The sequence below is a fragment of the Capronia epimyces genome (assembly GCF_000585565.1).
Source record: "Capronia epimyces CBS 606.96 chromosome Unknown aczIQ-supercont1.3, whole genome shotgun sequence".
Lineage (NCBI taxonomy): Eukaryota > Fungi > Ascomycota > Eurotiomycetes > Chaetothyriales > Herpotrichiellaceae > Capronia > Capronia epimyces.
Window position 1 is genome coordinate 2,046,673 of NW_006912906.1, and position 27,575 is coordinate 2,074,247.

Sequence of the window (27,575 nt, forward strand, 5' to 3'; positions counted from 1 at the left end):
ACCTGCAGAAGGGGGATGGGTGTTCGCAACTTGAAGTGGACTGGGCGACGATAGAATGGATGATAGCACGAGTGTGCAGTGAAGATAGAAGTGGTCACACCTGGTGAGGATCAAGGACAAGCTCGATGCACTGGGGCAAGCCCATGCGAAGCTGCTATCGTCACAGCAATACTGGTATTGAGCGGTACTCATGGGATGGATTGGCTGTCTCGGTTCTCCGCACTGCGTGGATTTTGATTAGCTGCCCGCCGCCGCGAGCCGTGCTCGAGGACGTCACTGCCGAGCGTCTCCAAGTTTGCAGTTATCTTAGTGTACGGATATCTGACGGAGACGGAGTACCAGTACGGTATGGGTACTGTGGAGCTAAAAGACCGCATTACGCACTTTGGCTGTGGATCCACAGAGCTGCCTGAGCCTCGAGTCTTGTTTTCTCCATGCCACTCTGCACAAGGTATACCAGACATTCTCCGACCAACCGTCTGTCTCTCTTCTCTCTTCTTCCCTCTCCCGCCGAACCAGCCAACATGACGCACGTTCTCGAACAAGGTGTTCCTCTGGGCCAAACCATCGTTCCTCAGTCCAACGGGCTACCTCCCGAGGAGGACGAACACTCCGCAAAACTGTCGGCATGGGCGGATAAATATCGCGGTGCCACTGTTGCAGACCTAGACCTTCCACCTGCGCTGTCCACGTCTCCAAGCACCTCGCTGGCAGAAGCGATGCTATCCGCCTCTTCTCACGACTATTCCCATCTCACGGTGCTGTCGGAAAACACGCGGTCTCTTTTAGGTTACTTGCCCATCTCGAAACTCAAGCACCTTTTCGAATCCAAGCAACTGCAACCCTCAGATCCCGTCTCGAAAGCCGTGGTGAGATTCCAGCGCCGGGGAGAGAAAAGATATCAGGTCATCACAATGGAGACAGAGCTGTGGGAACTCGAAGGTTTTTTCGAGAATATCGGGCCGTTGGCGACTGGTGAACTTCAAGATTTCGCGGTGGTCACCGATGGAGGCAGGAAGTTCGTGCTCGGCGTCGTTACCAGAAGCGACTTGGAGGAGTTTGTGAAACGAAGACCAGCTTGAGGCCCAGGCCGTGTGATCTCATCAGCTTCACTCCGGTCTGTGCGGACTGCGGTAGCGGATTTGCTCGGGCGAGACAACACAAATATGCAAATCAGTCGACTCTTCTTGCAAGATGCCAATATCTTACATCGACTGCGAGGATATCTGGCGCGACAGGCGTTGATCACGAACTATGCTGAGATACACCATGTCCACCCTATCACGCTATCTGGCGCTGCATAGCAATAGCCTCGTCCCGCCCGCCCGATATGTCTGGGATCTATTTCGCTTGAAGTGGACTTTATGCGCCGAACTGCGCTAGCGGATGCTCTCGCGTCCGGCAGTGGTTCGTGCAGAAGCGCCTCTGAAAGGCAACATCCGAGTTTCTGTGCCAGGCCAGATAGCTCAAACTCATGGCTGCGTCTCGCTTCCGAACCTTGTGATATCAGGGCAGTGCCGTTCCATCAATCTGAGCTTCTGATGCCATCCCTTATAATGTATAACTATAACCGCATATACCGTTATAGTCAGAGTTACCAGTCTCATGGAAAGCAGTTAGTATTAGTACTAACATGACCACGCGCTTAGCGGAGCGGCTGTTGATCCTGACCAGGTCCCCCCTCCCTCGCTGCAGTGTGCAGAGATACAGGATTGGAAGCTTCAATTCCAACTCAGCATTCAAGCTGCCAACGCTGTGCCAAGCCGCCCCCTTTAACCTAGAAGTCCACAGCCTCGCCTGCGATGAACATACAGTCCGAGGGCCTCGACAGACATCTGGTCGGCGAAGAGTCTTTCTGACCGGCTTGCCATACGTGGCCTTTGCAAAAGTATTGTGAGACGGAATAATGAGGGAATTCGCCTCATACATGAAAATTGTTCGGTCCCGTATGAGATGTCGATAAGGGACCGGCAAGGACCTCTTCCTGCACACCTATTGCGAGTGGCCATGAAAGGATGAACTCGAGACAGGGGAAGGAGGAGACTCTTTCCGCAATCCAATGATGGGGATGTATTGGCTCGGTTGGATCTTGAAGAGAGAACTGGAAAGTGAATGCAAATGCAGTGCGACACTGATTACTCTGGTCAAAGGTGTTGGGCTTCGAAGAGGCTCGGAACGGTCCTGCTGGCTTCAGAATCAGACGGAGCAGTTGCCTACCGTGAATGGCTGGTCGGGGTTGACATGGGGATATCTGCCAACTACAACAGCAGCCAGCGACGAACAGACAGATGAAAGGCAGGGAGTGAGGATATGTTTTAGAAGGCACGGGGAGAACTTGGATCGCATACAAACCTTGATACGGTCATAGACGTCCGTGAATAGGGCTGGTAATGTCGAACATGGATGATCAGTAGTAGAAAACCATAATTCCAGCACCAGGTAGTATGTGAATCGTTCCATGGCAGATGAGCCGGCTCCAATCGTACAAGATCGGTTCCAGGAATGATCTTTGCATTTACATGCACCACAAGGTGATGAGGTGCAATCCCTGCAGGATAAGAGTGGCTGCTCAACGAACATATGTAACATGAACGCTCACCAAGCCCATTTCAGGCTTATCATTTCCAACGGGTCCAGTAACGCGCCTGGGACAGTATCCATCCAACTCACGCCATCATATCCGCTTTGACATTCAAGTCTTCTCTCGTGTCGGTAAATCAACGCTTTCCCTACGACGGTGCGACGTGTTATCCTTGCCGTCTGTCACATCTAGTTCTTCGCCATGGGCATACTTCTTTCCAGTAGGCTTCGTCTTGATTGGGCTCGCAGCTTCGGCTTTGACTTGTTCGATCGGCTCTTGGTCGAGCTTTTGAAAAAGCATCTCTTCCACAATCATACGTCCTTCAATCTCTTTGTCTGTATCTTCGCCTTCTTGCCTCGACTGCTCCTCTGTCCCCTCACCGGCAACCTGTTCGTCAAGCTTCAATTTGGTCAGGCCCATTGCGTGGATCTGCTCTTCGACAGACCCTCTGGTGACCAATCGGACCACCTCGACGTCCTTGACCTGGCCGATTCGATGAGCACGGTTTTCAGCTTGGATGTCATCTTGAGGGTTGAAGCCGCTATCGAAGACAATGACTTTATTGGCCTTTGCGAGATTGATTCCAGCGCCGCCTGCCTTAGTGCTGAGCATGAAAACAGGGGTTTGGTTGTCGTCGGCCGAAAATTCGTCGATCAAATCCTGTCGTTCAGAGACCTTCGTGTTGCCATCGAGTCGGAAATACTCAACAGCCTCGTGTTGAAGAACTAATTCGAGAATGTCGAGGACCATAACAAACTGGCTAAAGATGAGCGTCCTATGACCCTCCGACATGAATTTGCGTAGCAATTCCATCGTCTTCTTAATCTTCCCACTGTCTAGCCATTCGTCGTTCTGGAGTGCAAACCGTCTGAGCTCCGAGTGTTGGTCGCATAAGACGTGAATTTCCATGTCGGAATAAGCCTCAAGCTCCCTGACGATGAGGTCAGGGTTGGATTCGCGCCACATGTCAACCTTTAAGCATTGTTTTGCAATGCGTGGCAGGACCTTGTCCGGATACAGCCTGCGGAAGAGCATAGGATGGATTGCCGCCTGCCTCAGTTTCATGAGTATGTTTGCCGACTCGTTCGTGACATTCTCCCCCCTCTCTTTCCGTTCACGAATACTGTAAGCTTTGTCAAGGCACATTTGATACAGCTCTGACTGTGCAGGGGTCATATCACAATACTCGACGCGGCGTTCTTTTTTAGGCAAGTCCTTCAGCACCTGATATTTTTTCCGTCTCAATATGAATGGGGTCAGCATACTTCTTGCGCGTTTGATCCTTTCGCTGGAAAGCAATGCTTCGTGGTTGTCGTCCATCGCCTTGACATTATGTTTGAATATGTAGGTCAGCTCGGAAGACTTATCCTTGAACATGGCAGGCATGAGGAAGCCAAGTAGACTGATGAGTTCCTTCAGGTTGTTTTGCAAGGGTGTCCCAGTGAGTAACAAGCGGAAATTCGACTGTATTCTGACCAGTTTACTGGCGACTTGAGACTCCGCATTTTTCAAGTAATGCCCTTCATCGTACACTGTGCAGTCGAAGCCGAAGTTCTTCAGCCAAGGGAAGTCTTCTTTGCCTTTAGCTAAAGTGTATGTCGTAACAATCACGTTGATGTCGGCTCGAGCTGCTTCCATGTTCTCTCTCAATGCAACCCGCTCGTTCGGATTGGTGGCATAGTATGGCTCGACATTCAAAGTCGGACAGAAACGCTTGAATTCTTTCAGCCAGTTTTCGAGAGTTGCAGCAGGCACGACGATGAGATGCGGTCCTTTTCGCCCCTGCTCGAGAAGGTTGGCCAAAAATGCAATGACCTGGCAAGTCTTTCCCAGACCCATATCGTCCGCCAAAATGCAGCTCAGACTTCTCTTGTACAAGAGATTCAACCAGTTCACCCCAACAATTTGATAGTCCTTCATCTGGATGTCCTGCGACATGATTGATGGCTGGCCAATGAAAGACTTGGATGCCGGTCTCTTGACGATATCACGATCCTCGTCACTTACTGGGGTTCCAATTCCAGAATCGTGACTCGATCGCTGTGCCCCTTGCAGTGAAACGATTTCGAGCTCTCCCTCTTGAGAGCCATATAAGTTGACGCCCCAGTTTTTCATTTCAGTGGCCAAGGGTTTGGCTAAACTCTCACATTGCTTGACGAGATAGTCCACGGCTTCATAGCTCTGTAGCATTGTCTCAACCTTGTCCAGTATCTTCTCTCCTAGAGGGGCGGTCTTCTTCCTCCCCTTGGAGGGCTTCAGGTTAGGGGAATGGACTTTGGAAACATCATTGAGGCTTTTGAATGGTCTCTGGGAGATGAAATGTTCGGCGACGTCGCGAGTGATGGACGCAATATCTGCCATGTCGGCGACGGAACAGGTGTTGAAAAATTCAAGCACACGACTTTGGAATGAGTTCTTGTCCTCACCTCCAGAGCTAATTTCTGACTCTGCCTCATCGGAATCCTCTGACTCAGCAATGAGGATAGGTTTCAACGGAGGTCTGGCGACTTCATCTTCTGGCGCCAAGGAAGAAGAGCGTCTTCGACCACGCACGAGCGTTCGCTTCTTCTGTGGTGGCGGCGTATCAAAGACATCTATTGCCTTTGAAGGTTTCCTGACGTTCTGGGTCGAGCTCCATTTTTCTGCAATAGACCTCTGAGGTGCCTTAGCCTGTTGCCTGGCTGCATTGCCAGGCGGCATTGGTGAATGCTTCCTCGCGACAGGAGTTGGCATCAACTCGTCCTCCGAACCTGTCAGATCGACTGCATTTTTGGGGTTATTTTCCTGCCGTTTCTCACTCATCAACAGGACTTCAGTGACAGCATCATCGAAATTGCCACGTTTTGATTGCAAGGTCGCGTAACATTCGCGTATTGACACTGACCTGACCATGGACATAATGCGCTTAACTTTCTGTCTCATGTTGTAGTCACTGATGTCATCCAACTCCATTTCGGGTTGCTTCTTCGGTGGCGACATTGGTAGGGCGCGAGATGGGCCGGTCTGACGGGGTTTCTTGGAGACGTTTCCATATGCGTTGGCACTAACATCTGCGGAGCGTTTGGTCGCGGCGGAACCAGGCGACTGATCTGGCGAAGACTGATATATAGATCTCGCCGCAATCTCCATAAAACGACTGCGGCCGTTGTTGTGTACTTGCGGGGACTCTGGGATCTTTTCCGTGGTGTGGTTCTTCCGCACAAACGTAGACGTTTTGATGTCATTCGATCTCACACTTGGTCCATCGCTGTCTGAAGAGCCCCCTAGATAGGTCGGACCCTCGTCGTCGCTGTCGATAGTGATGGCTGGAGGCCGTGGCTGAACGGCAACGAATGGTTTTCTGAAGGCAGTGCCAGCGGGAGCCATCACGCTTGCAAGGATGCTAGCAGGCTTGCGATTCACCGTCGGTGTGGCGATAGGGGAGGATGCAGCAACCTGTACAAATCCGGTTGAGGCTTTGGCGGGTGAGGAAGACATGGTTTGCGGGACTCGATCTATGATCTGAGTAGGTTGCGTTTGTCGACCGGTGTTCACAGGTGGGAGTGGTAAGGTGTCCATCGCCTCGTCGTCCGTGCCGTCAGAGTCGCTCATGTGAGGTCGTCGAAGGGGGAGGGTTTCGACTGTTTCGTGAGGAGGATTGTACATATGGTTAAATGCTTCATTATCTGACTGCGGCGGTGAATCGTGGGATGGCATCGCGGGCAAATAGAGTCCTAAACTCCGATGGTCAAGTCAGGGTCTGGATTAGTATGAGGGCATGATGAATGCTATAAAACCCTGTGGGATGTAATCCAAGGCAGTCCTTGCTCGCCTGCGAGACTCATTCCAATGCAAGTCCACGGTAAGTTCAAATGCCAACGAGCAACAGGGGCCCCCTCGAATCCATCACTTAAATTTTAGCGAGGTTTACGCGTAGCGCGTCATGCCATGCCAGATCGAGTAAAATGCCCCTTAGTAACACGATCGGGACGAGAAAGACGCGGCCCTATATGCAGTTGTACTACTCCGTACTCCGTACCTAGTACTGACCGGAGCGAACCACGTGAGCTAGTCTTGGCATGAACTAAGTCAGAATATAAGTTTTACTGTCCGAAAAATGATCAGAAAAGCCTCGGTGACGCAATTGGTTAGCGTGTAAGACTTTTAATCTTAAAGTTGAGGGTTCGAGTCCCTCCCGAGGCGTCTATAAACTATTGTTTTTGCTCTCCTATATTTTTAGGACAAATATAGGCCTTCATGTGCCTTTCGAGAGGAGGGTGAGTATGTATGTATAAAAGCGGCACGGCCAGGGTGAGCCACACCTGAGCCAGGCAGTTTTTACTCGTCTTCTGCTGCCAAGGCTGAGAGCCATTATCAGATCCAGCTCCCAGACTTTGCACCCTCCTCAAGTCCTCCGTGCGTACGAGTACACAGCACCACACAAAGAAATACCTAACAAGAGTCCAGCGGAGAAACCCATTCAACCCCTCCAAACCTCGGCCAAGGTGGCAGTACAGGTACAATGGCGGCAACAAGACGAAACAACCCCTCCGAAAAGACCACGTCCGACGCGCAAGGTGCTTCGTCGATCTCGATCCAAGTCTCTCAAACCGCACCGGCAGTGCCAGCGTAAGTGGAATGAACGTCCCTGCCATCGATATCTGGCGGAAAGCGAGTCCGTGTCAGACATCTAACCTGCCGCAGCTCTGTCATTTACAAGTTACTTGGCTTCACTCTGGCTATGATATGTATCCCCATTGGGTCATATTTTCTGTCCGTCGATGTCTTTTTTCGAGGTAGGGCGTGGCCTTCTCATCTGTTTGAACCTGTTGAGAAGATTGGGAACTGATGTTCCACCAGGCAATGCGACATATGCTGGCGCACTTGCAGCAATCATGGCCAATGTCGTCTTATTTGCCTACATTATAGTGGCGATGAAAGAAGACCAGACCGACAGACTGGAGGACGAAAAGAAGCGCAAAAAGGCGCAGTAATGCATAATCTCATACGGGACAAGGAGAGAGCACGCCAGCACTGCTACCCGTACGATTGACCAGTCATTTTCTGAAAACTTGGACTTGTTTGCCCTGGGTGTTGTTTCTAGCTATAAAATGTGTGCGACCTGCACAATATACTGAAGAACAGCATCATTCCCGCGGTCGACCTTCTGCCTCGAGTGCTCCTGGATCTCCCGAACTGCAACGTATATTCCCCTGAGCATCGCCAGTCATAGCCACCATCAACCGATCCAGCCCTAATCCCAATATTCATCGACATTACATCAAACATTATCATGAGAAAGCTCTCCTTGAAGAGGACGGTTTGCATTATGTATGCCAAGTCCGAGGTCCCAAGCGCCCAGACACATGGTGAGAGTCCAGAATATGCACCGAGAAATATGCCGAAAGGAACGACGACACTGCTTGGCTCCTTGATAGCCTCATCAGCTGTCGCGGCGACTGAACCTGCGTTTGATCCAGCTATGTTTCTTCGAAGTGGTCGTCATAGTTGGCGGAGCCGGAGCACTGGAGTTGGGGTCAGATGGCGAACCGTTGAGTTTGATTGGTTGACGAGGGTTGTTGGGCGCATATTCGATAGGTTGCATCGGTGGCGGCGAAGCGGTGTCTTGCCCAGGATGGCCATTGCCCATGCCGTACGGCGAAAGTGGCTTGTGTGGAGATACTCCATTGAAGCGAATGTCGTTTGCGTAGGGGTTGTCTGCCATATACTCTTCGGGCTTGCGGAGCTGGTGCAGTTGATCGAAAGAGCTGTTTTGCGAACTTGGGTTGGTGGATTTCGAATATTCATCGGAGCCGGAGGTCATGGTTTCATAAGATTGCTGATACGAGTGCGCAGATATTGGGCTGTCACCGCTCGGATAACCGGTCTGGTGCCCGTTCGAATGTTGACGCATATTTCGACCGTACATGTGGGCAGATCCTGGAGTTTCCTCGAGCGAGGTTTGTGGGCCTACTCCGTAGGAGGAATTGCGATAGTACCCACCACCCGGAGAAGGACGTGGTCGCTGAGGTGAGTATCCACCATCTGGGAAAAGTCAGAATGAGACCAGGAGGATTAGTTTGGGGGGCAATGCTTACTGGAATAGTAGCTTGCGCGACGGTTTGCTTCGCCGTTCCAACCGGCTTGGGATGCTACAAGAGTTAGCGCGGAAAACCTTTGAGAAAAGTTATGGACTTACATGGTCGAGTGTTGAAGGACGATCGACGGGTGCTCGTCCCTTCTGCGGCAGCGTTGAACGCTCGGATGGTGTCAAGAGGGCGTTCTAGACGATGACGAGTAGGGTTTGAACGATCGGGGTCAGCTATGGATCAAAGTCAGTGCACCGTGCTGGCGAAAAGGGATGATGAGGATATGGAACTCACTGATGAGATTGCCTTCATGGTCCTTGTGCACCATTCTCCGTAGGTCCTCGACAGTTGATTCTTCCTGTGCTTGCTCCGCTGCGAGACTGAGTCAATGGTTTGAAAGCCAGAAAAGTAGAAGCAATTAGACTGACCTGGAGTGGCCTCATTCAAAGCCTTCGAAGGGTCAGCCTTCGTATTTAACCTCCTCTTATCCTTTGCAGTCTCTGCCAACTCGAGTTTGTTCGTAGAGGTACTGCTTCGGCGAGATCTCTGGGAGGATAGGCTCATGATAGTTGGAGCCCGTGCACGGGCATCGGGATATGGTTGTGGTGAGGTTGGGGGGGAAGTGGTTGTCATGGTGCCGGTGATGGCTTTTTAGACAGTGGTTGTTGGGATAGTTGCAATCTGAAACCGGGACGAATAACGCAGCCTGGGAGTGAAGGATGCGAGGTAGTTAGGTTGGGTGAGAGATCGGTGTGCTGGTGGTCGTGTAGTAGCAGAGTGAGCGCGACTGCTCGATGTTGGCAAATAGAGAAGGAACAGAGAACACTCGGGCCAGGACAGGCAGCGAGTGATGTGGAGGATGAACTATGTCGTGGCTCCCTGTTTGTGTCTGATGTGTCTGACGAGCGTTGATACTAAAGTGGACTGGTCGTCGATCGGGTGGCCGGGGACGTTGACCGGGATATTGGTGGTGGTGAGAATCTGTTTCAGGTCGCGGCGGGTGGCCCAGACACTAGATACAGGGGTGATGAGGTATCACTGAGGTACCAGTGAGGCGCAGTATGATACGATGAGCAGGTGCTCTTGAGCTCGTACTTGTGATCGACGCGCAGGCTCGATCCAAGAAGCGGCGGAAAGAGGGCTGGTCGCGGTGGATAAGTGGTGAGCGAGCGTAGAGAGGAAGGCGGAATTGGGTAAAACGAAGGCGCGAAACGCAGACTGAAGCCGTGAGACTCTGGATCCTATTCGAGTCCAGGTAAAGAAAGGCCTTGGAAAACCTGAAGCTGGGCGCACGTTACGTGTGTTGTATAAGAAAGCGTTCGTGGTACTGGGTGGTGGTGATGCCGGATATCTACTCTGCTGTTGCTGTCACCAGTGGAGGTGGAGGGCATAGGAGTTATGCTGCGCAGGCAAACTACTGGCGTCGGCCCCAACGCCAAAGAATGTGCCGACCGCTAGACTGGCTGGGGCATGGCTCCGCTACTCTATCTGCTGTGGACCACTCACACCCTCGCTAACCTGACCGTAGCCAGCGGCTAGTCCTAAATAGTGTACTATGTCGTACTGCGCAGCCGCCTGCGCCCGCTGCCAACTAAATAATATTGCTACCGCCAGCCTGCGCTTCCTCCACTGCCATCGAGTCCGCTGCCTCCATTCGCCATGATTTGCGCGGCCTTTTTTCTATCGATACCAGTTGGTGCTAAACTTTTCTCGCCTGCTCCATCCTATGTCCCTTCCAGCTCCGTGGTCGACCACTACTCACCTGCGATTGAACCACACGCTCTAGCTAGCTCCCCCTGCACACCACGCCATCAGCTGCCCTGGTCAGTGGCCACCCCTGTTATTCGCTGCCTGCAACATCCGGTGTCCTCCCGCACGGAGGACTTTTTCCCTCATGTCGTCCCTGGCTAGAGGGAGGCTAAAGAGCTGTCAGGCAGAACAATCCTTTGACGCCGACCAAGCTGCTCCAGCAGGCATTCCCGCAAACCTCATCTGTCGCGAACTGCCATCCGGCAAATGCCTCTCTCAGACAAACTGCGTGGGTGTAACACCGACCCTGGAGTCGATCTCCCTCGCCCGATCGTCTACGTCAAATCCCCAGTGTCGACGAATGAGGTGTTCCATTCTCTATGTTGTAACCAGATTTCCACACTTGTCGCTGTTTCGCATTTGACAATCCTTCGGCCGGCTGACGCGCGGCCTTGCAAGGAAAAATACATTCTGGCTGCCATTATGGTACAGGCCAGGTCTTGCTCACGCAATGTTCTTCTCTGGACTGCCTCTGGCCCACTCACCCATCAGAAGGTGTTAGAAGTCCATACACTGTACTCCGTACAGCCTCCAGCTCGGGCCCTAGCTTTATCATGCAACCGACCCGCAACCTCACGCACCTTTGCATCATGATTTCTGAGACATTCTCCGTCCTCCGCTGCGGATCCGGCCATCTTTAACCTTCTTTGACAAAGTCTGCTTGGTCCTTCGACAGCAGTTTCCGCAAGCTTGGTCACTTTGCGGAGAAATGCATTCAATAGTCGATTCGATGATGGAGGTTTCTCGAAGCGAAGATCCCCCCATTACTTGCACTCTAGGTCAACGGCCGCGACTGTCCGGTATTTCCAAAGCCACCATGGATACTCCATCCATGCTTACCTCAGTCTACTCCATGCTATCCTCTGGAATGTTTTGCTTCGGTAATCGCCTTAGGTCTGGAACTATATCGAAGCCTAGAAGGTCCCTCTGCACTGGAATACGAAGGAACAAGAAGGCCGCGTTGCATACAACTCCGTAGCTAGCACTCGTGCACCAGCCACAGCCACAGCGATCCGTTCCAGTTGGCACTACGGAGTGCTACTGATCCCGGATCCATTTTCCTTATCACCTATCGTGGACTAGTGCTTGCATGCATACCTAACCTATGCTACGACAAACATACTATAATTTGGCACCAGTGATTCTAGCTTCGACCTTAGTACGATCGTATATAATAACATCCTGGACGCAGAATCCAGTGCGAGCAGAAGAAGAGCAAGGTGGATTTCAGTGAGCTTTGCCCGTCCAACATCGGAAGGGGCTGCTTTGCAATTCAAAACTTGGATCTTAAGTCTCGGGTTTTCGGACAATAAATGCTTCTAGTGCCTAGATCGTTGTCTGCGGCATAAAGTTGTGTAGGTCATCGGGCTGCTTTGATGAGACACTGGTTAAGGAGCATTCATTGATTTTTTCACTAGGTCAAGACTGCGATGATGTTTTAACTGGCCAATTTAAAATGCCTTATGTACGAGATGGCATGCGCAGGGCGAGGAGCATCACTGATAATGATACTATGTGCTCCGCTGGAAAAGTGTCGGGTAACAACCTTCTTAAAGAGTTTTGATGCTTTAACTAATCTCAGTTGCGGCGAGTTTGATACATGCTCGGTCAAGCACGCTTCAGCACCCACATCCTAACCCCAACGACTTTACGTGTCTCCCTTTTCTTGGACCCGAGGTCAGAAGGATGGGAGAGAGGGGATATTGGCCGTGCAAGAGAAAACGAAAAGAGCAGCAATTGAACAAACATACACCACACATGTTAATCAGTGCAGCTGGACAACCGTGTTGCTCTTGATCGAGAGCGATCAGCTTTACTAGACTGATGCACAATTCTCGCGACGAAGACCAGGTTACCATACGACGAACTTATTGGCTTTCTCACCGGCGAAAGCCAATTCCTGGCTCAAGATGATGGTTTCATGGCAGCTGGATGAACAATGGAAGTCACAGGTTATGTTCACTCAGTGTTCTGACTTGGTCTGACATTGAAGGAGTCTCCCCCAATCTGTTTGTGCCCATGTACAATGTAAATTGGCCTGGCGATGGAATGGGCTCCTCTCCCCTCCCCGGATGGCGATCACGTCTAGCGAAACTTCGTCCATGTCCATATAGACCACTGCCCGTTTTCGGCCTGCCTGCCAACATCAGCGAGAACCCAAGGAACTTTCACGCCTGAGGCTACCAATACTAGTGGCTTGCGTCGGCTCACCCACCAATATGAGAGGAGTACCTGGCCAGCAAATATCAACTGACGAAGAAAGGACCGCGGCCACGGGAAGGGCCACGCTTCGGCCGAGGACATCAGCAGAGCTACTGCCACTACAGTAGTTGACCTGAGGCATCGATGATCTACCATCTACTCCCCTACTATCTACACCCCTCCTGGTCAAACAACACTGCACCAGTCTTACATTTGCACCCTATGCAATTGCATGGCTTTCAAGGCAATGCAGCAATGCTTCCAAGCCAAGCTCACAAAAGTCTTTAGATTCCTCGTGTGCATGAAGCAGACAAGTCACTTACGAGAGGCACCATATGTTGCGAGAGCTTCACACGTTGGTTCGCTTTTATGCACATACGTTGTATGTCTAAACCTACGATCAGGCAAGGTAGGTCATGTTATGGGTCGTCCTCAATTGAGAATGCCGTCAGCCCGCCATCGTGAATTCCGATCTTGTCCAGCATACCCAGCCGTTAGTGCTCCGATCCAGCAATGTAATCTTTCGTGGATACTCTTTGCAATCAACTGTAAGCTGAGACTTCCCCAAGACCATGTGCGTCACATTCTCAAGTCCGTATCTCCACTACTCCCGGCCAGGCTACAACTTGTTAGGTGTGCTCTCAGTGTTCCACTGATAGCCTGCCGCATCGCTGAATTTGTAGCCATACGAGGCGGTGAAGTCGTCAAGGACAGCCGGGCCACGTGAGCCTACGCAATCAAGAATGATTAGTGGTTGGGAGTCTGATCAGGGGATGCGAACGGACACTTACCGTAAGGGTACTCCATTGGAATGATCTCTTTCTTCTCATCGAGATAGTGCAGGAGAGGAGAGAAGATCCTCCAAGAGGCGTCCAACTCGTCGTCACGGACAAAGTTGGAATGATCGCCCTTCATGGCATCAAGAATCAAGCTCTCATATGCCTCGGGAATCTTCAGGTCCGAGAACCGGCGTCTGTACGTGAGATCTAGCTCGGTGACGACGGTTTGCATGGACAACCCAGGCAGCTTAGAGTTGGTCTTGAGGTAGACAGATTCGTTGGGCTGAATGCGAATAACAAGCTCGTTGCGGGGGATGTTCTTGAAAATACCCGAGGTCACATCCTTGAATTGGATCCGGATCTCGGTCTTTTGCTCGTTGAGCGCCTTGCCAGCCTTCAGGATGAAAGGCACACCGTCCCATCTCTCGTTCTTGACAAAGGCAACCATGGCACAGAATGTTGGACATCTCGAGTCTTTGGGCACTGTGTCGTCTTCCTTGTATGCTGGCTTGGTGCTGTCTAGAGACCTTCCGTATTGGCCGATGATGACATTCTTGGGCTCAATGGCTGGGATAGCTCGAAGCACTCTGACCTTTTCGTCACGAATATCTTCTGCGGAGAAAGAAATGGGCCGTTCCATGGCGAGCAAGGTGAGGACTTGTAGTAGATGGTTCTGCATGACATCGCGAATGATGCCAAACTCATCGAAGTAACCACCTCGCCCTTCGGTTCCGAAAGGCTCCTTGAAGGTGATTTGGATATTGTCGATGTGGTTTCGGTTCCAGGTGGCTCCTAGGAACTCGTTGCCAAATCTGAGAATGAGCAAGTTCTTGACCATCTCCTTTCCGAGGTAGTGATCAATACGGAAGATCTCTTCCTCTTTCCAATCGGGCTCGAGACTAGCTAGGAGTTAGCATTGATATAGGGCAGCCAAAAACGTCACAAGGCAAGGCTTACGCTTTCTGCAACTGCCGTGAGCTGGCCAAGTCCTTGCCGAAAGGCTTCTCTATGATGATTCTGGCGATACCCTTCTTGGGGTAGCAGTTTCTTTTGAGATGTTGAGAGACTGTGATGAAGACGCTGGGAGGCAAGGCCATGTAGAAGACTCTGTTTCCTTCCTCCCGGCCCTGCTCAATCTCGAGAATGTGCTGGTTCAGAGCCTGGAAAGACTCGTCTTTATCATACTGGCCGGCAATGTAGGTGCAAATTGAGCAGAATTGTTCGAGTTGTTCCTCCGATTCTTTCGTCGGCGTCTTGATGTAGGACTTGACCCTCCTGAGGTATTCGGTGTGGTCCATCTTTGTTCGAGCATATCCGACGATCTTGATATCTTTGGGCAGGAACTTGTTGCGGAACTATGCTTGCGTCAGCGACAAGCACGCACTATTGACATTGACCTTGGAGCGCCGACTCACCAGGCCGAATAGCGCGGGGAATGTCTTCTTCTTTGCGAGATCGCCGGAAGCGCCGAGAACGATGATGACAGTATTATCCTTTAACTCAACGGTGCTGTGACACAACGAGGTCAGCCCGCGGATTGATTTGAAAAGCAGTGTGGGGGAGGTGAGAAAGGTTGGGATGGGGCTCGGAGAACTCACCCGGCATTGTCAGGATCCTCAGGACGAACCACGGTGTCGGCCATGATGAAGGAGATCGGATCGAGTGTGATGAGAGCAGATGGACAGAGAGGAATCAGAGGGCCCGACAGGAGATTAAAGGTTGGCGTTATGTGAGGTGAGGCTTGGGGCACAATGACAAAGCTGGCTCGGAAACAAAATAGTTTAACTGCGGCGGGCGTTCACTCTCAATCGATGGGCGGGTACGAGAGGTGCTGATGGTGGGGCAGCGAGGAATTTGTGAGAGTAGAGCGTAGGGAGTGTGGTTGTTGTCCGCCCGCGGTGGGAGGTTCGCCCGCCCCAAGGATCTATCACCTATCACTATTATTGGAGGATGGGGTGCTTCAAGCTTCTGCAAGCTGCGTTTATCTGCCGGCTGTGAGCCTGACGTCAAACGGAATCAATTGTAGGTGTCTCGCTGATGTTGCGGACTCGGTTGGAGCGGGATCCAGAGCAGGGTCGTGAGCTTGTAGGGTGCGACGGAATCCGAGAGACAAAGGACAGGAAAGAGACATAGACCAGGCGGCTGAAACCAGTTATCAACAACCATGTTATTATTATAGCACTGTCCCTGGTGTCCCGGTGCTCGAGCTGTCGTCACTAAATCAGTCAGCATACAACTGATTGCGGCCGCCTTTTCCTAACCCCTCCCGGCCTATGGTTACGACCGTATCTATCCTGTCAAGGTCCCAGCTGCGGCGGAATAGTTGGCTGGTCAGTATGACTCCTGTGCCCCTCGCAGTCCTGGCACCCTTCCTGGGATGAAGCCGCTTGGTCATTTACCCGGCGTTATGTAATCGCCCTGATTACCTATGGTGCCTAGCTACCTACTACTACCTAACAGTATGCAACCAGTCGTTTTCTGCAATTCTCAGATGCTACCGGATTGGTGCACTTATACAGAGTACGAATACTCCATACCATCTCACGAAGTATCTCAAGCAAGCACAGTTGTATCACTCTGTTTCCGAGGAAGGATATCATTGCTGGCGAAGCAAACGGAAGCCTACCCTCAATAACCGATGGCACTCTTCAAGTTGTTGGGATTAGCTTAGCCTATTCTGCATTCCGCTCGGCGCCTTGCAGCCGGCCGACCACCGGAGCCATACCCCAAATCTTTGCGTTCGGGAGACAAACACGGTATTGTGAGTTATCGCCGAGAGCATCCCGCCGGGTGAGATACGAGAGGCAGCGCTCGCACTCGGGGTTTGGACCGGATCTTGCAAGCTAGGCACTGCAGACACCTAGATTACTGTGCTACCACTAGGAGGGTCCGCAGTCTACTGGAGTCAGTTGCGGGACGAGACAATCCAAGTTACGTACCACTGAATATCAACAAGAATAGAATGGAAGCCATGCGGAGCAGAGATAATAGATAATGGTACAGCAGCTGAATAAGGAATGCAGAGGAGAGGAGACCTTCGAGTTGCATGCGGCAATGCGGCAATTCCGACCGCAGTCACGTGAAGATGAAATCTTGGCGCGGTCTTCCTTATTCGTGCTAGTGCACACACAACTGAAGTCCACCTGCAATTTTCGTGGCCGCGGCTTCATCCTGGGATTTCGACGACGAGCACCAGAGACAAATCCCTTCGATCAGCATCGTTGTCGGACGCGCCAACTTTCCTTTTCGCCTCGTCCCTTTGCACAGCAACACCGTCAAGATGGTCGCCGACAGCAACCACAGATGTGAGCACACCCGAACCCCCGTCCGACATTGAAGTTGGTCTTTGGAAGCTGTTGGAGTGAGCCGCAAATGAAACTGACCGCTTCTTCTCTCCCGCAGTATACGTCAAAGGCAAGCACTTGTCTTACCAGCGTGGCAAGCGCAACACGAACCCCGATGTCTCCCTCCTAAAGATCGAAGGAGTTGAAGACACCAATGCCGCAAAGTATGTTTTTTCCTCGAATACCCAGCCCAGACGAGCACAATCTGAAGATGGAGATGGACTGGTCTCAACGCCTTGAACATGGGTGCCACGAGGCATCAGCAAATTTTCTCAACGGAACAATGGATTGATGGATTGATGGATTGATGGATTGCTAACAACATCTTGTTGTTTAGGTTCTACTTGGGCAAGCGCGTCGCATTCGTCTACCGAGCCTCGAAAGAACGACGAGGCAGCAAGATCCGAGTGATCTGGGGCAAAGTTGTTCGACCACACGGAAACAGCGGTATCGTCCGAGCCAGATTCAACCACAACCTGCCTCCCAAGAGCTTCGGTGCCAGCGTCAGAGTCATGCTCTACCCCAGTTCGATATGATTTGCTTTTCAGGAGACAGGAGGCGATGTGCGTGAGGCGCGAGCCTGGTGCGCTGCGAGGAGGTCCGTTGACGGGAATGAAAATGCCAGATGATCAGGTGTCGATACAGGCGGAGATAAACTTCGAGGAGACGATGGAAAATGGAAACAAGAATCGATCTCGGAGAAAGAATTATTGCATGGCACGGTATGGACAAGACAACTTGCAGCTTCGAGCGCACGGATTTCTATGCGCGGGAATGAACCAAAAAAGATTCAAGCTTGACCTTGGTTGGACTCCATTTTATTGTGTTGAGCTCAATCGTCCCAGATGACATCTGCGGTGCATTCTGCGGCCTGTCAGCGATATCATGGCTTTTCAACTCCCTGATCTTCCCAATCTTCCGTCGATACACCATTCTGCCAGTGGCTTCCTAGCGTCAATATCTGGGTTGTCCGAGTCTCCCTTTCTTTCCTCTTATGTCTGAGCTGTACCGTGATCTGCCAATATTATTGCAGTCTATGCATGTTGAGAACAGCCTGATTTCCGTCACCCTAAGCCCAGCGCATACGCTCTCGTGAGAATTTGATATGAACTATCGTATGATACAGCGTCGTGCATGTGTCGTCAGATTCGGTGAAACCCAGTTAGCCACGCTCGCCAGAAACGGAAGGCCAGGGTCACCTGCAGGTAGGCTCAACAGGCCATCTTCCCAGCAACTGAAGACTCGAAATACAGGGGACCTATGATAATCAGGCTTCGATGGAGGAGTTGGATAGAGATCTGTTGGACATACATCTTCCATTTACGAAAACATATATTTGTAGGAGCAGAAAGTCAATTCAATGCCGCCTGCCTGAACCTTCGACTGCAATGGCGAACTTTACATATAAGTAGATAAACTTTCAGACACTCTTCTGCTTCTAAGACGCTGATACAGCAAGCACAGCCAGTTATGCTCGTAGTATATCGCTCCTAGAGACTGCCTTGTTGTCCATCTAGAATAAGAACTGGCCACTGCACACTATAGCCAGGTGAACATAGAGTAGAGAAACAAGGTAGACGGAGATATCACAGGAGAAGTTGTATGAGTTCATATTACAATACACGCTTGTGCGTGTTCTTCAGCCATGCTGCCTGACCACAGACTTGCTCCAAAAAAAGGGCAGATTAATCTCTGAACCTTGGGATTCCATTGAGAGCAGGCGGTTCGTATGACCATCATAGTCCCAAAACGGCGTCTGTTGGCGTTGTGGCCTCTTGCCCCGGCCTCCAGATTCCGGGGAAACTACTCTTTGGCCGATGAAGGTCTTTCTCGCCACGATATTCCACCTCATCTCACTTATATGCCCATTGCCGTCGGCGCCTCTAGTTGAGATGTGCTTGGTGGAGTCGTCCGAAGCAGCGCCCGCTCACAAGGTGCATGGGAAGCTGAGGAAGGAAGTTTGATTTGGGATAATCGATTGCCTTGCGGTTATGCTCATGATGACTTTTGGGAAATCTGTGTCCTGATGGTTTGTCGTCATTTGGGTTCAGTACATCTTTAACTGACGACGCATTTCCACGGTAGAGGAGTGGACTTGGAGGCATGCTTAATTTCCTAGAATCAAGATGTTGCTCCCGTAAGATCTGAGAGACTCTGGGACCAGTTGGGATCATGGTTCTGTCAATCCAGCCGCTTCAGCCTTCTAGCGGCCTCAGCAGCGATGATAGAACATATCGCACCGACGAACAAACAGATAGCAATCGCATTGGGTGCGTTCTTCTTCAGACTTAACCAGCGGTGATGGTCGGGGTCCTCATCAGCAAGGTTGTCGTTCTTGCCTGGCTCGAGCATTGAGAAAATGATCCAGCTGATGAACGTTCCGACAAATTGGGGTAACGTGGTGTAGACGTTCAAGACTCCCAGATAAACGCCTGCAAGCTCACCCGTCGACGAATGTGCACCATGATCACTGAGATGGTTAATTTTGAGGACACTATCGGCAAGTTCATGGCGTCCTTGCGCTATATCTTTCATTGCAATGTCCGCCTCGTCTTCGTCGATGCTAGCGCGAACCGCGGTATATCCTGGAGCAGCTGGACCGTGAACATGTGCGGGTGGACCGGAGGACATCTTGTTGATCTCCACCCCTAGTAGCCCGAACGGAGCCCAGCAGGAGACCGCCCACGGCACACCGCAGGAAGCGACCAGGACTGTGGCAGAAGCCAAGGTATGAACCCAGGGAGCACAAATAGTGATCGTGGCGAACAACAGATTCGACCACATCCACGCAGTGGTCAAGTCCGGTTGGAAGCTGTAAGCCTTGATCAACAGGGATTGAACGGATTTCGCCAATGCTCGAGGTGGACGAGGTGTGAATTTTTCTCCTGCTTCTCCTGGAGTTCGGATGATGTAGGGGAATATCACAGACGAACAGAACGTGATCAACGAAAAGAGGACCAGCGACACACTGCCCAGTCTCCCGATATTCCCTAGGGCATCGTGCTCATCTTTCACGCCCGGCTCAGGAGCGGAATGCTCGTACCGATAATAGACTTCCCCCACAAAGGTGCTGGAGTAGAAGAGGAATGGAAACCTACAGCAGTAGTATTGTCAGGCTTGATCGCACATATGTCGGGGATGTGCAGTATTACTTACCATCCCACCCAGTTCCAAAATTGGACCCAGCAAATGGACTGTATCCGAGGTGGGAGATGTGTGGTTCTATTCCACAGTTTGACGAGGATCTCCTTTATAGAAGTCTCATCGTCGTCTCCCGGAAGTCTCACCCTCTCTGTAACAGCCCAGGATGTTACGCCAACCGTAATCCACAGGACCAATGCCGAGATAACCGTCATCTTCTTGAACTGGGTGTCTCCTCCCAACCAAGGTGGAAATAGCCTCACCAGGTCAAATGTGCCGATGAAATAGCCTATCAAATGACCAGCGGCGGTGAGCCGGGATGCCCATGCCGACCCTGCCTGCTGTTGAGAGATCGGCAGCGTATCGACAATGAGACTTCGACTGCAGGCTTGGACCGCATTGACTGAGAAGTCAAGAGCATAGATACTAAGCACCGCGACCAGAATGGTGACATTTTTCTTAGTGTCCCCTTCCGCAAGGAACAGTCCTACGGCCTCAGATGTCCATCCTAGTAACAAGAGGCCCAGGCCGGTGATGAGGGCGCCAACTATCATGTACGGTCTGCGTCTGCCATATCTTGAGGTTGATTTGTCCGCATAAGCCCCGACTATAGGTTGCATGATCAGGCCCGAGATTGGGCCTGCGATCCATACTAACGACGTCTTCGATTTCGTGAGACCGAGTTGAAGGAGGTATGGCGTGCCATCTGCGCCACAAGATCAGTACTCCGTACCGCCGCGAAACTCAATTGATCGGGGTCCCTAACAGGTCATCTCAATTCCCCAGGTGAATCTGCAGGCGAGGTTAGCGTCAAAGCTGTGAGCAGGGGTGCGTCGGGCCATACTGTAGTCCAATAAGAGAGAAGGTGAGCAAACACATGCGAACGGCTTCCGTCGAGCCCTTGATGGAGGGTGTGCTGCTCCATGACGCAGTCTGCATTTCATCAGCACACCGAGTGCTTTGAGCGGTATCGATCTGGGACAGAGCTGGCTGCGTGTTGCTGGCTGCGTGTTGCTGGCAGCTTTCCGCCGACCACGTTTGGTGGAGAGTTCTTGAACTCACAAAGCGACAGACAGAGTCGGAGTGAGTGTAGCGATAGTGCGCAAGGGCACTGGACAGATTATAGCTGCCATGATTTGAGAAAGGGGGGGTTTGTTCTAGCGAGAGTACCAGATCCCACTATACGCGTGTTCGGCGACCAGACTTTAGATTAGTACTTGACGTGTCCTAATCCGAAGGAATGCGATCTACAACTCTAGACTAGAAAGCCAAGGTTGCGCTCTGCTAGCCAATTACGTGGCATTAGGTAACACATTCTACATGGAGAGAACTGTTCTTGTCTATCAAAGCCTCTTCCAGGACATTGTATTCCGGTGACAGCGCGAGTTGTTTGCGACCCTCCTTCATTTAGAGTAATCATCTGAGGTGGCTCCGGCACCTGAATCAAATCAGTCAAAATGTTCGATGCGCTTCGTCTTAGACGGCCGCACCAGAGATGAAGAACCACTTGTCGACACTTCCATCAATTGGTGCAGGAGCAAGATTTTGGCCAGGGGGAATCTTGGAGAGCTGAGATGGGTCGACACGGTCTGGAGAGCTGGTGTTTGTCACATTGGCAAGGCTGAGATCCCCACGTTGTTGCTTGCCAGTGATCAGACGTTCCCATGCATCGCTGCATTCGCGGATGATCTCCTCAGCATATTTCTTGTTCTTGCACTCGCCGCTGAAGGCGAACTGGTTCTCTGGCTTGCCATCTGGGATCTTGTAGATACGGAACCATTCGTTGGTAGCACGGAGGAGACCAGGGAGGTGGCGCTCGACGTCCTCGATGTCATTCAACTTGGGGGCGAGAGGGTCGTGGATCTATTGCCAACCCTGTCAGAAAATGCGAGCAGTCGCCAAATCAAGCATCAGCAACTTACATCAATGACAATGATCTTCCAGTCCGTCTCCTCCTCGTCCAGAAGCGCCATAACGCCAAGGACCTTGACTTGTTTGATTTGTCCAGTATAGCCAACGAGTTCGCCGATTTCACAAACATCCAACGGGTCATTGTCACCTTTTGCCTTGGTCTCGGGATGGACAACGTTCGGATCCTCCCAAGTCTGCCACTGTCAGCAACTATGAGAATGCGTCCTGAGTGCCACTCACCCTTGGGAAGGCTCCGTAGTTCCACAAATAGCCCTTGTGAGGAAAGCAGTTGCGCACAAATCGAAGCTTGCCCTTCTTGACATCTTGTTTGATAGGGTTCCTGGAGCCATCTGTGTCAGGTCATGTGCTTTATGAAGATCGGGGAGTCGGTGGCAGCATACAGGAATTCCTCTTTGGAGATCTGGTCAACAAGATTTAGTACTTTTCTTCGATGATGGTGAAGCTCATGTCATACGAACCTCAAGTTTTGCATTTGTCCATCTGGGGATCTCAACAATCATGTTCAGAACAGTTTGTTGCTCATTGGCATAGAGGGGGATATCGTGAAAAGGAGAGATGGGAGTGCCATCCTTTTCAATATAGGTTCTGAACTCATTGGTGTGCAGGGCACCAATTTTCCGAGTCTGGTACTCGGATTGCTGCTTGCTGTACGACATGCTGGCCGTGGTGGAAGAGGACGATGGAGTAGTAGCCAAGTGTCGAGCAATGGCTTTAGAGCGTTGGGAAGCTATGGTCGGGGATGTGGGAGAGAGGAGAGGAGAGGAGACGGATTTTTGAGTCGCCGTGGTGGGAGCCAGGGCGCGGGGTGTTGACGGTTGGCGGTGAAATGACGAATGTCGGTGACTGGGAGGAGAAAAAGACCTGAGGCGGATGCAGCTGCAGGATCGCGGGTTCAGCCTTCGCTTGAATGGAATGCTCGAGACTGCCGTGGGAGATGGAAGCATGTGCATGAAGAAGGCAAAGAGCAGAACGGCCTTGGAGATGTCAATGTACTACTGCCAGACTACTAGCAGTGCTAGGTTTTGCTGTTCTCTTTCCGCCTCGGTCCTTCAAGGCGAGGTATGGGAGTTGCAGCCATCGAAGCCCGAGAATTTGACGTGACCGAAACCTGTAATTCGAGGTATCAGCGTCTCCCGTTAGCCCTTCACCGCCTGCGCTGTCTTCTATCAACACGTGACCGTCCAGTTTTCTCCCGATAAGGCCGCCGACTGCATTTGTTGCAAACTGCACGGCCAGAGTTGATTCTGAACGACGAAGCACACCCGCTACTCACACAAGCCCCTACATGACCGTCGGCCATGCTGCTCGGCCACAGTCTCTGCTACGACGCGCTCTATCCATCATAAAACCATTTCCCTCCCTCTGGTCCAAGTCCACCACAATGGCTTCACCCTCTCCTTCCGACCCGACTCCTCGAGTTGTTCCCCACGTTCCCATACCCAGAAGAGGTGTTGATTACCGAGGCAAAGTGGTTCTGGCACCCATGGTACGGTCGGGAGAACTGCCTTCACGGTTACTGGCACTGAAATACGGGGCAGATCTGGTATGGGGGCCCGAAACAGTTGATCGATCTATGATCGGTACCACGCAGCAAACAAACCCTCGGACAGGTTGTATAGAGTGGACACGGATGTCAAACAACAATCCCAAGTCTGGTGTACCGCCCAAGGAGTCAGTCATATTTCGCATCGACCCAAAAAGAGAATCGGACAGATTGATCTATCAAATCGGTACGGCTTCGCCCGACTATGCTGTTCAAGCTGCGGCCCTCGTTGCGCCATATGTGTCCGGAATCGATGTGAATGCAGGTTGTCCGAAGCCGTTTTCTACCTCTGGTGGTATGGGTGCGGCACTGTTGCGCACCCCGGACCTTCTTTGCAACATACTCACTGCGCTCGTCACCAAAGTCGGCATCCCTCATGAGATCGGAATCAGCGTCAAGATCAGATTGCTCGAAACGCCGGAAATGACGTCCACGCTGGTGAACAAGCTTTGTAACACTGGCATCGTAGGCTTGACCATCCATTGCAGGACAACCCCTATGAGGCCGAGAGAGCGCGCAATCCGCGATCAATTGCGCATGATTGGGGAGATCTGCAGAAACCATGGTGTGGCTTGCTTAGTGAACGGAGATGTTAAATCTCGAGAAGAAGGGCTTGCCATTGCAAAGGAGTACGAGGTTGACGGAGCAATGATTGCTACAGCAGCAGAAGCTAATTCCTCCGTCTTTCGGCCCAAAGATCAAGGTGGTGTGGCGTCCTGGCGGGAAGTCGTCAAAGAGTATTTGCAACTGGCAATCAGTGTGGAAAACAAATGGAGTAATACGAAATTTCTCCTGTCCCAGCTGATGCCTGGCAAGAATCCTGCCTATCAACCTGTGCAGATGTCACGGAGCTACAGCCAGGCGCTATCAATCCTTGAGATTTCCGATGGAGAGATGGTGGAGAAAGCGAAGGAGGTGGACCATATCTTGAGCCTCGATGCCCCTAAGGTTACAAAGACAGATATCAAGCGCCAAAACAAGCAGCAGAACAAAGAAGCTCATCAGAAGAAACAAGACAAGAAGAGAGCATTGGAGCAGTCCGACCATCAAACCGAACCAGGTTGCAATCCAAGTCAAGAACGGACGAAGAAGCAGAAAGTGGAAATTGCTGCCGAAAATGCAGGGTTTGAAGGTGTTGGGCAAGGGGCTATGGCAGTTGCAGTCTGAAAATGCAGACCTTGGGGACTTGTGTCTCTCGGTATGCCCGCAACGTGGGCTCGCCAAGGAGATATCTTGGACGAAATGTAACAAATGAGATACTGCGGGCCTCGACAATCAGCTTTGCAAGGGAGTTCCTCTAGCAAGATGGAGTCGATCCTCTAAATTCTGCTCCGTGCCATCCCATGTGGTTTAATCAACACCAACGGCAACGATTTAGCGGCCCCTGCCAGAAATGAGATGACGGATCAGCCTCGCGGATAGCTACAAGCGAGTCCTCGAGAGAAAGAAGTGGAAGAACAACACGGATATCTAGGCTGTAAGGTCTGCGGATGTCTGCGACATCGTTGCATGAACAACAATGGTTGAAGTAGGGTTCTTTGGGCCAGGTATATGGAACCCCATATAGGTATGTACCTGTCAGTCCCTAATGCTATGTACGATGGCGAAAACGCCATTTCTTTGGGTCCCGTGCTTGATGAGTCGAGGGGAATGTTTCATCCGCTGGCACACTAGGAGTATTCATAATGTGTCGACATAGTATCGTGATGCTCAACGCTACGTCTTCCTCGGAGTACGTAAGGACATCTTCGACCACCTGGTGAGGCTTTGGCAGTTCCTCCGACAGGGTGGTCGCCGGAATCTTGCGATTCTCCAGAGCTCGAATGTGTGTCTCATTGAGGGTTGTCTTCTTTCGAGCATATGATGTTGACAAGTACGCTGATCCTCGCTCCGTTAAGCTCGCTCCGTTAAGCTCGCTCTAACAAGTTGGAACTGTATCACTTTTCGAGAATGCTGAGAATGTCGGCTCGACCGTGCTGGGCTTCCTATTCGCAACGCAACCCTTCGTCTCCATCCCAGTTGCTTGGTTCAGATCAACCGGTCAGCTCCTCCTTCCTAGCCAATCCTCTTGCGTGCCTATTCACCTCCTCTACGATATCGTTCAAGCCCACTTTTTTCGTCTTTGTAGTCTTGTCCTCTGCGGATGAAGACTCAATTTCCCAGGTGTACTTCATTGTCTTTCCATCCTTGAATCCTAATTCCAAGAGCGCTGACGCCGTTGACGTACGCGGGAATTGTGCAGTGGTGATCTTGATGGTCTTGTGTGCTTCCGGCGGGAGAAGAGTCAGGAACAATCTGGGCACCTTTGATGTTGCTAAAAAAGGGTTGAAAGCGACTTTCAGCGATGTGACATATGTTGTTATCATTCTGGATGCGGCTGTAGTACGGACTCTGGAGTATGTATTATTTGGTAGGAGACGGTCGCCGACTTATTCGAGGTGGAGATAGCAAAAGTACCAAGGAGAATAAATCACAGCAGAACCGAAATATAGAGAGCGACGCCGATAAGGAGGAGTATAGATGCTCATGCACAGAAGGGTGGTTCTTTTCAAATGAGCATTCCTTTGCGAGATGTGCAGTGCTTCGATGGATCTTCGGAGCAAATCTACGCTAAGGATTTCCGCCTGTTTGCACCGTTTGCACACGCCGATCTTGGTTTGACTTAAGGTCCTCATGTTCGACTGCGGTGGCTCAAAGTTGTCTCTTGCATCCGTGATCCAACATGTCTGCTTCGCTAGGTCAACGCCTCCAAGCTCTTGCAGATGCGCACAGGGAAACTTTGAATTTAATCCATGAACTGCGGAAATTTTCGGCCGCCTCATATAGTAACGGAGACCCAGACGAGCGGCGAGTCGAACTTGCAACTGAGATTCACGACAACTTGAAAGAACAAGAAGATACCCTAGAGATTCTCAGGCAAGAGTCTGAGGATGATTCCATACCAATACAACGGCGTGATACTCTTCACAGAAGAGACAGAGAAAGCGAGCGCGAACGAAATGCAGACCTGCTAGCCCGACTCACCGAGGACCTGAAGATCGCCAGGACGAATTTCAGACGCGCACAGCTTGAGGCGAAGAAGAACCTTGACAAGGAAAAGAGGAAACAGAGGGAGCAGCTATTTGCGGATCGAAAGACCGATGGGCATATTCGCACCCGCCCAACACACGACAAGTTGACACAGGATGAGCTGGCACTGCGGGCCGCAGAGGATGTTACTATGGCCTTGCGTCGAGTGCATAATCAGCTGGAGGGAGAACTAGCACGATCACAATTTGCACAGCAGACTTTGGAGGAGAGTCAACAGGCTCTCGAATCTCTCACAGAGAGTTATTCGGGGACGACCGACTTGTTGAAGACTTCCCGGGGCTTCGTGACTCAACTTGTGCGCAGTACTAAGTCGGACACATGGTTCTTGAGGAGCTCGTTCTATCTATTGGCTGCAACGATATGTTGGCTTTTCTACAGAAGGCTGCTGTATGGACCCATGATGCTGTTCATCTGGTGGCCAATCCGTATCCTGCTGTGGTCTCTGTCGTCTCTTGGGACAGCAGTGCTTGGCCGATCGGACCTGGCACCATCGCGAGCTCCAGTACCGTCTCTTTCTATATCTATGCCTGGAATGAATGCAAGAGGAATGCCAACGCTCAATCCCGTCATGCTGTCGCGGAGTGTGGAATTACCAGCCAAAGGCGGAGGATGGGACAGAAGGCCTGCTCAACCACCGGTGGAACCAGAGAGTATGGTCGAGAAAGTTGGCCAGATTACGGAGGATGGGGCCACCAACATCGACGATATTACAGAGGAGGAACGTAAGGCTCAAGAAGAACAACCCCGGAATTCTCTGAAGCGGATGATGGAGGTAGAGGTGGAAACTCGGACAGCGAGGGACGAACTATGATGAAAGGCGACACGATAGCATGAAATTGTTCATTTCGGAACCGCCAGCAATTTCCCGCTGGTTTAAGCTTTATATATGTATTGTCTGACTTCGAATCCAGGACTCCGTACTCCGTACACTGGGCAAGGCAAGGTGGCCCCTGTGCTTGGAGCCTTGTCAATCACGTGTACCTGTAGGATAGGTCCGTGACGCGCGCCAAGCCCACTCTACTCTCAGTACGCGACCTCTGCAGTTGAGCGCGTCGCAGTCTGACTGTTAACTTTGGGACTTTAAGG

At 51.4% G+C, this 27,575-nt stretch overlaps 11 protein-coding genes across 11 annotated transcripts; 5 read left to right on the top strand and 6 right to left on the bottom strand.

The window, feature by feature from the left end:
* Positions 1–524: 524 nt before the first annotated feature.
* On the top strand, positions 525–1,082 carry A1O3_04015 (uncharacterized protein; the record flags this gene model as incomplete). Its single annotated transcript, XM_007734147.1, has 1 exon — positions 525–1,082. One exon carries the CDS (start codon positions 525–527, stop codon positions 1,080–1,082), a length of 558 nt encoding a protein of 185 aa, XP_007732337.1.
* A 1,610-nt stretch (positions 1,083–2,692) lies between these two features.
* A1O3_04016 (uncharacterized protein) lies at positions 2,693–6,172 on the bottom strand (the record flags this gene model as incomplete). The annotated part of the gene is made up of 1 exon (XM_007734148.1): positions 2,693–6,172. The coding sequence occupies one exon, from the start codon at positions 6,170–6,172 to the stop codon at positions 2,693–2,695; it is 3,480 nt and encodes a 1,159-aa protein (XP_007732338.1).
* Positions 6,173–7,082: 910 nt separating this feature from the next.
* On the top strand, positions 7,083–7,554 carry A1O3_04018 (uncharacterized protein; the record flags this gene model as incomplete). Its single annotated transcript, XM_007734149.1, has 3 exons — positions 7,083–7,189; positions 7,265–7,356; positions 7,421–7,554. 3 exons carry the CDS (start codon positions 7,083–7,085, stop codon positions 7,552–7,554), a joined length of 333 nt encoding a protein of 110 aa, XP_007732339.1.
* Positions 7,555–8,003: 449 nt separating this feature from the next.
* On the bottom strand, positions 8,004–9,282 carry A1O3_04019 (uncharacterized protein; the record flags this gene model as incomplete). Its single annotated transcript, XM_007734150.1, has 5 exons — positions 8,004–8,605; positions 8,659–8,712; positions 8,760–8,882; positions 8,944–9,021; positions 9,078–9,282. The coding sequence occupies 5 exons, from the start codon at positions 9,280–9,282 to the stop codon at positions 8,004–8,006; spliced, it is 1,062 nt and encodes a 353-aa protein (XP_007732340.1).
* A 3,997-nt stretch (positions 9,283–13,279) lies between these two features.
* A1O3_04020 (glucose-6-phosphate 1-dehydrogenase) lies at positions 13,280–15,081 on the bottom strand (the record flags this gene model as incomplete). The annotated part of the gene is made up of 5 exons (XM_007734151.1): positions 13,280–13,389; positions 13,452–14,338; positions 14,397–14,794; positions 14,855–14,948; positions 15,038–15,081. 5 exons carry the CDS (start codon positions 15,079–15,081, stop codon positions 13,280–13,282), a joined length of 1,533 nt encoding a protein of 510 aa, XP_007732341.1.
* Positions 15,082–16,719: 1,638 nt separating this feature from the next.
* Positions 16,720–17,319, top strand: A1O3_04021 (60S ribosomal protein L33-B; the record flags this gene model as incomplete). Its single annotated transcript, XM_007734152.1, has 3 exons — positions 16,720–16,744; positions 16,842–16,947; positions 17,121–17,319. The coding sequence occupies 3 exons, from the start codon at positions 16,720–16,722 to the stop codon at positions 17,317–17,319; spliced, it is 330 nt and encodes a 109-aa protein (XP_007732342.1).
* A 1,645-nt stretch (positions 17,320–18,964) lies between these two features.
* Positions 18,965–20,544, bottom strand: A1O3_04022 (uncharacterized protein; the record flags this gene model as incomplete). The annotated part of the gene is made up of 2 exons (XM_007734153.1): positions 18,965–19,877; positions 19,940–20,544. 2 exons carry the CDS (start codon positions 20,542–20,544, stop codon positions 18,965–18,967), a joined length of 1,518 nt encoding a protein of 505 aa, XP_007732343.1.
* Positions 20,545–21,400: 856 nt separating this feature from the next.
* On the bottom strand, positions 21,401–22,512 carry A1O3_04023 (inorganic pyrophosphatase; the record flags this gene model as incomplete). The annotated part of the gene is made up of 5 exons (XM_007734154.1): positions 21,401–21,787; positions 21,847–22,029; positions 22,076–22,175; positions 22,237–22,256; positions 22,315–22,512. The coding sequence occupies 5 exons, from the start codon at positions 22,510–22,512 to the stop codon at positions 21,401–21,403; spliced, it is 888 nt and encodes a 295-aa protein (XP_007732344.1).
* A 725-nt stretch (positions 22,513–23,237) lies between these two features.
* A1O3_04024 (tRNA-dihydrouridine synthase 2) lies at positions 23,238–24,566 on the top strand (the record flags this gene model as incomplete). Its single annotated transcript, XM_007734155.1, has 1 exon — positions 23,238–24,566. One exon carries the CDS (start codon positions 23,238–23,240, stop codon positions 24,564–24,566), a length of 1,329 nt encoding a protein of 442 aa, XP_007732345.1.
* Positions 24,567–25,432: 866 nt separating this feature from the next.
* Positions 25,433–25,765, bottom strand: A1O3_04025 (uncharacterized protein; the record flags this gene model as incomplete). The annotated part of the gene is made up of 1 exon (XM_007734156.1): positions 25,433–25,765. The coding sequence occupies one exon, from the start codon at positions 25,763–25,765 to the stop codon at positions 25,433–25,435; it is 333 nt and encodes a 110-aa protein (XP_007732346.1).
* A 356-nt stretch (positions 25,766–26,121) lies between these two features.
* A1O3_04026 (uncharacterized protein) lies at positions 26,122–27,300 on the top strand (the record flags this gene model as incomplete). Its single annotated transcript, XM_007734157.1, has 1 exon — positions 26,122–27,300. The coding sequence occupies one exon, from the start codon at positions 26,122–26,124 to the stop codon at positions 27,298–27,300; it is 1,179 nt and encodes a 392-aa protein (XP_007732347.1).
* Between the last annotated feature and the right edge of the window lie 275 nt (positions 27,301–27,575).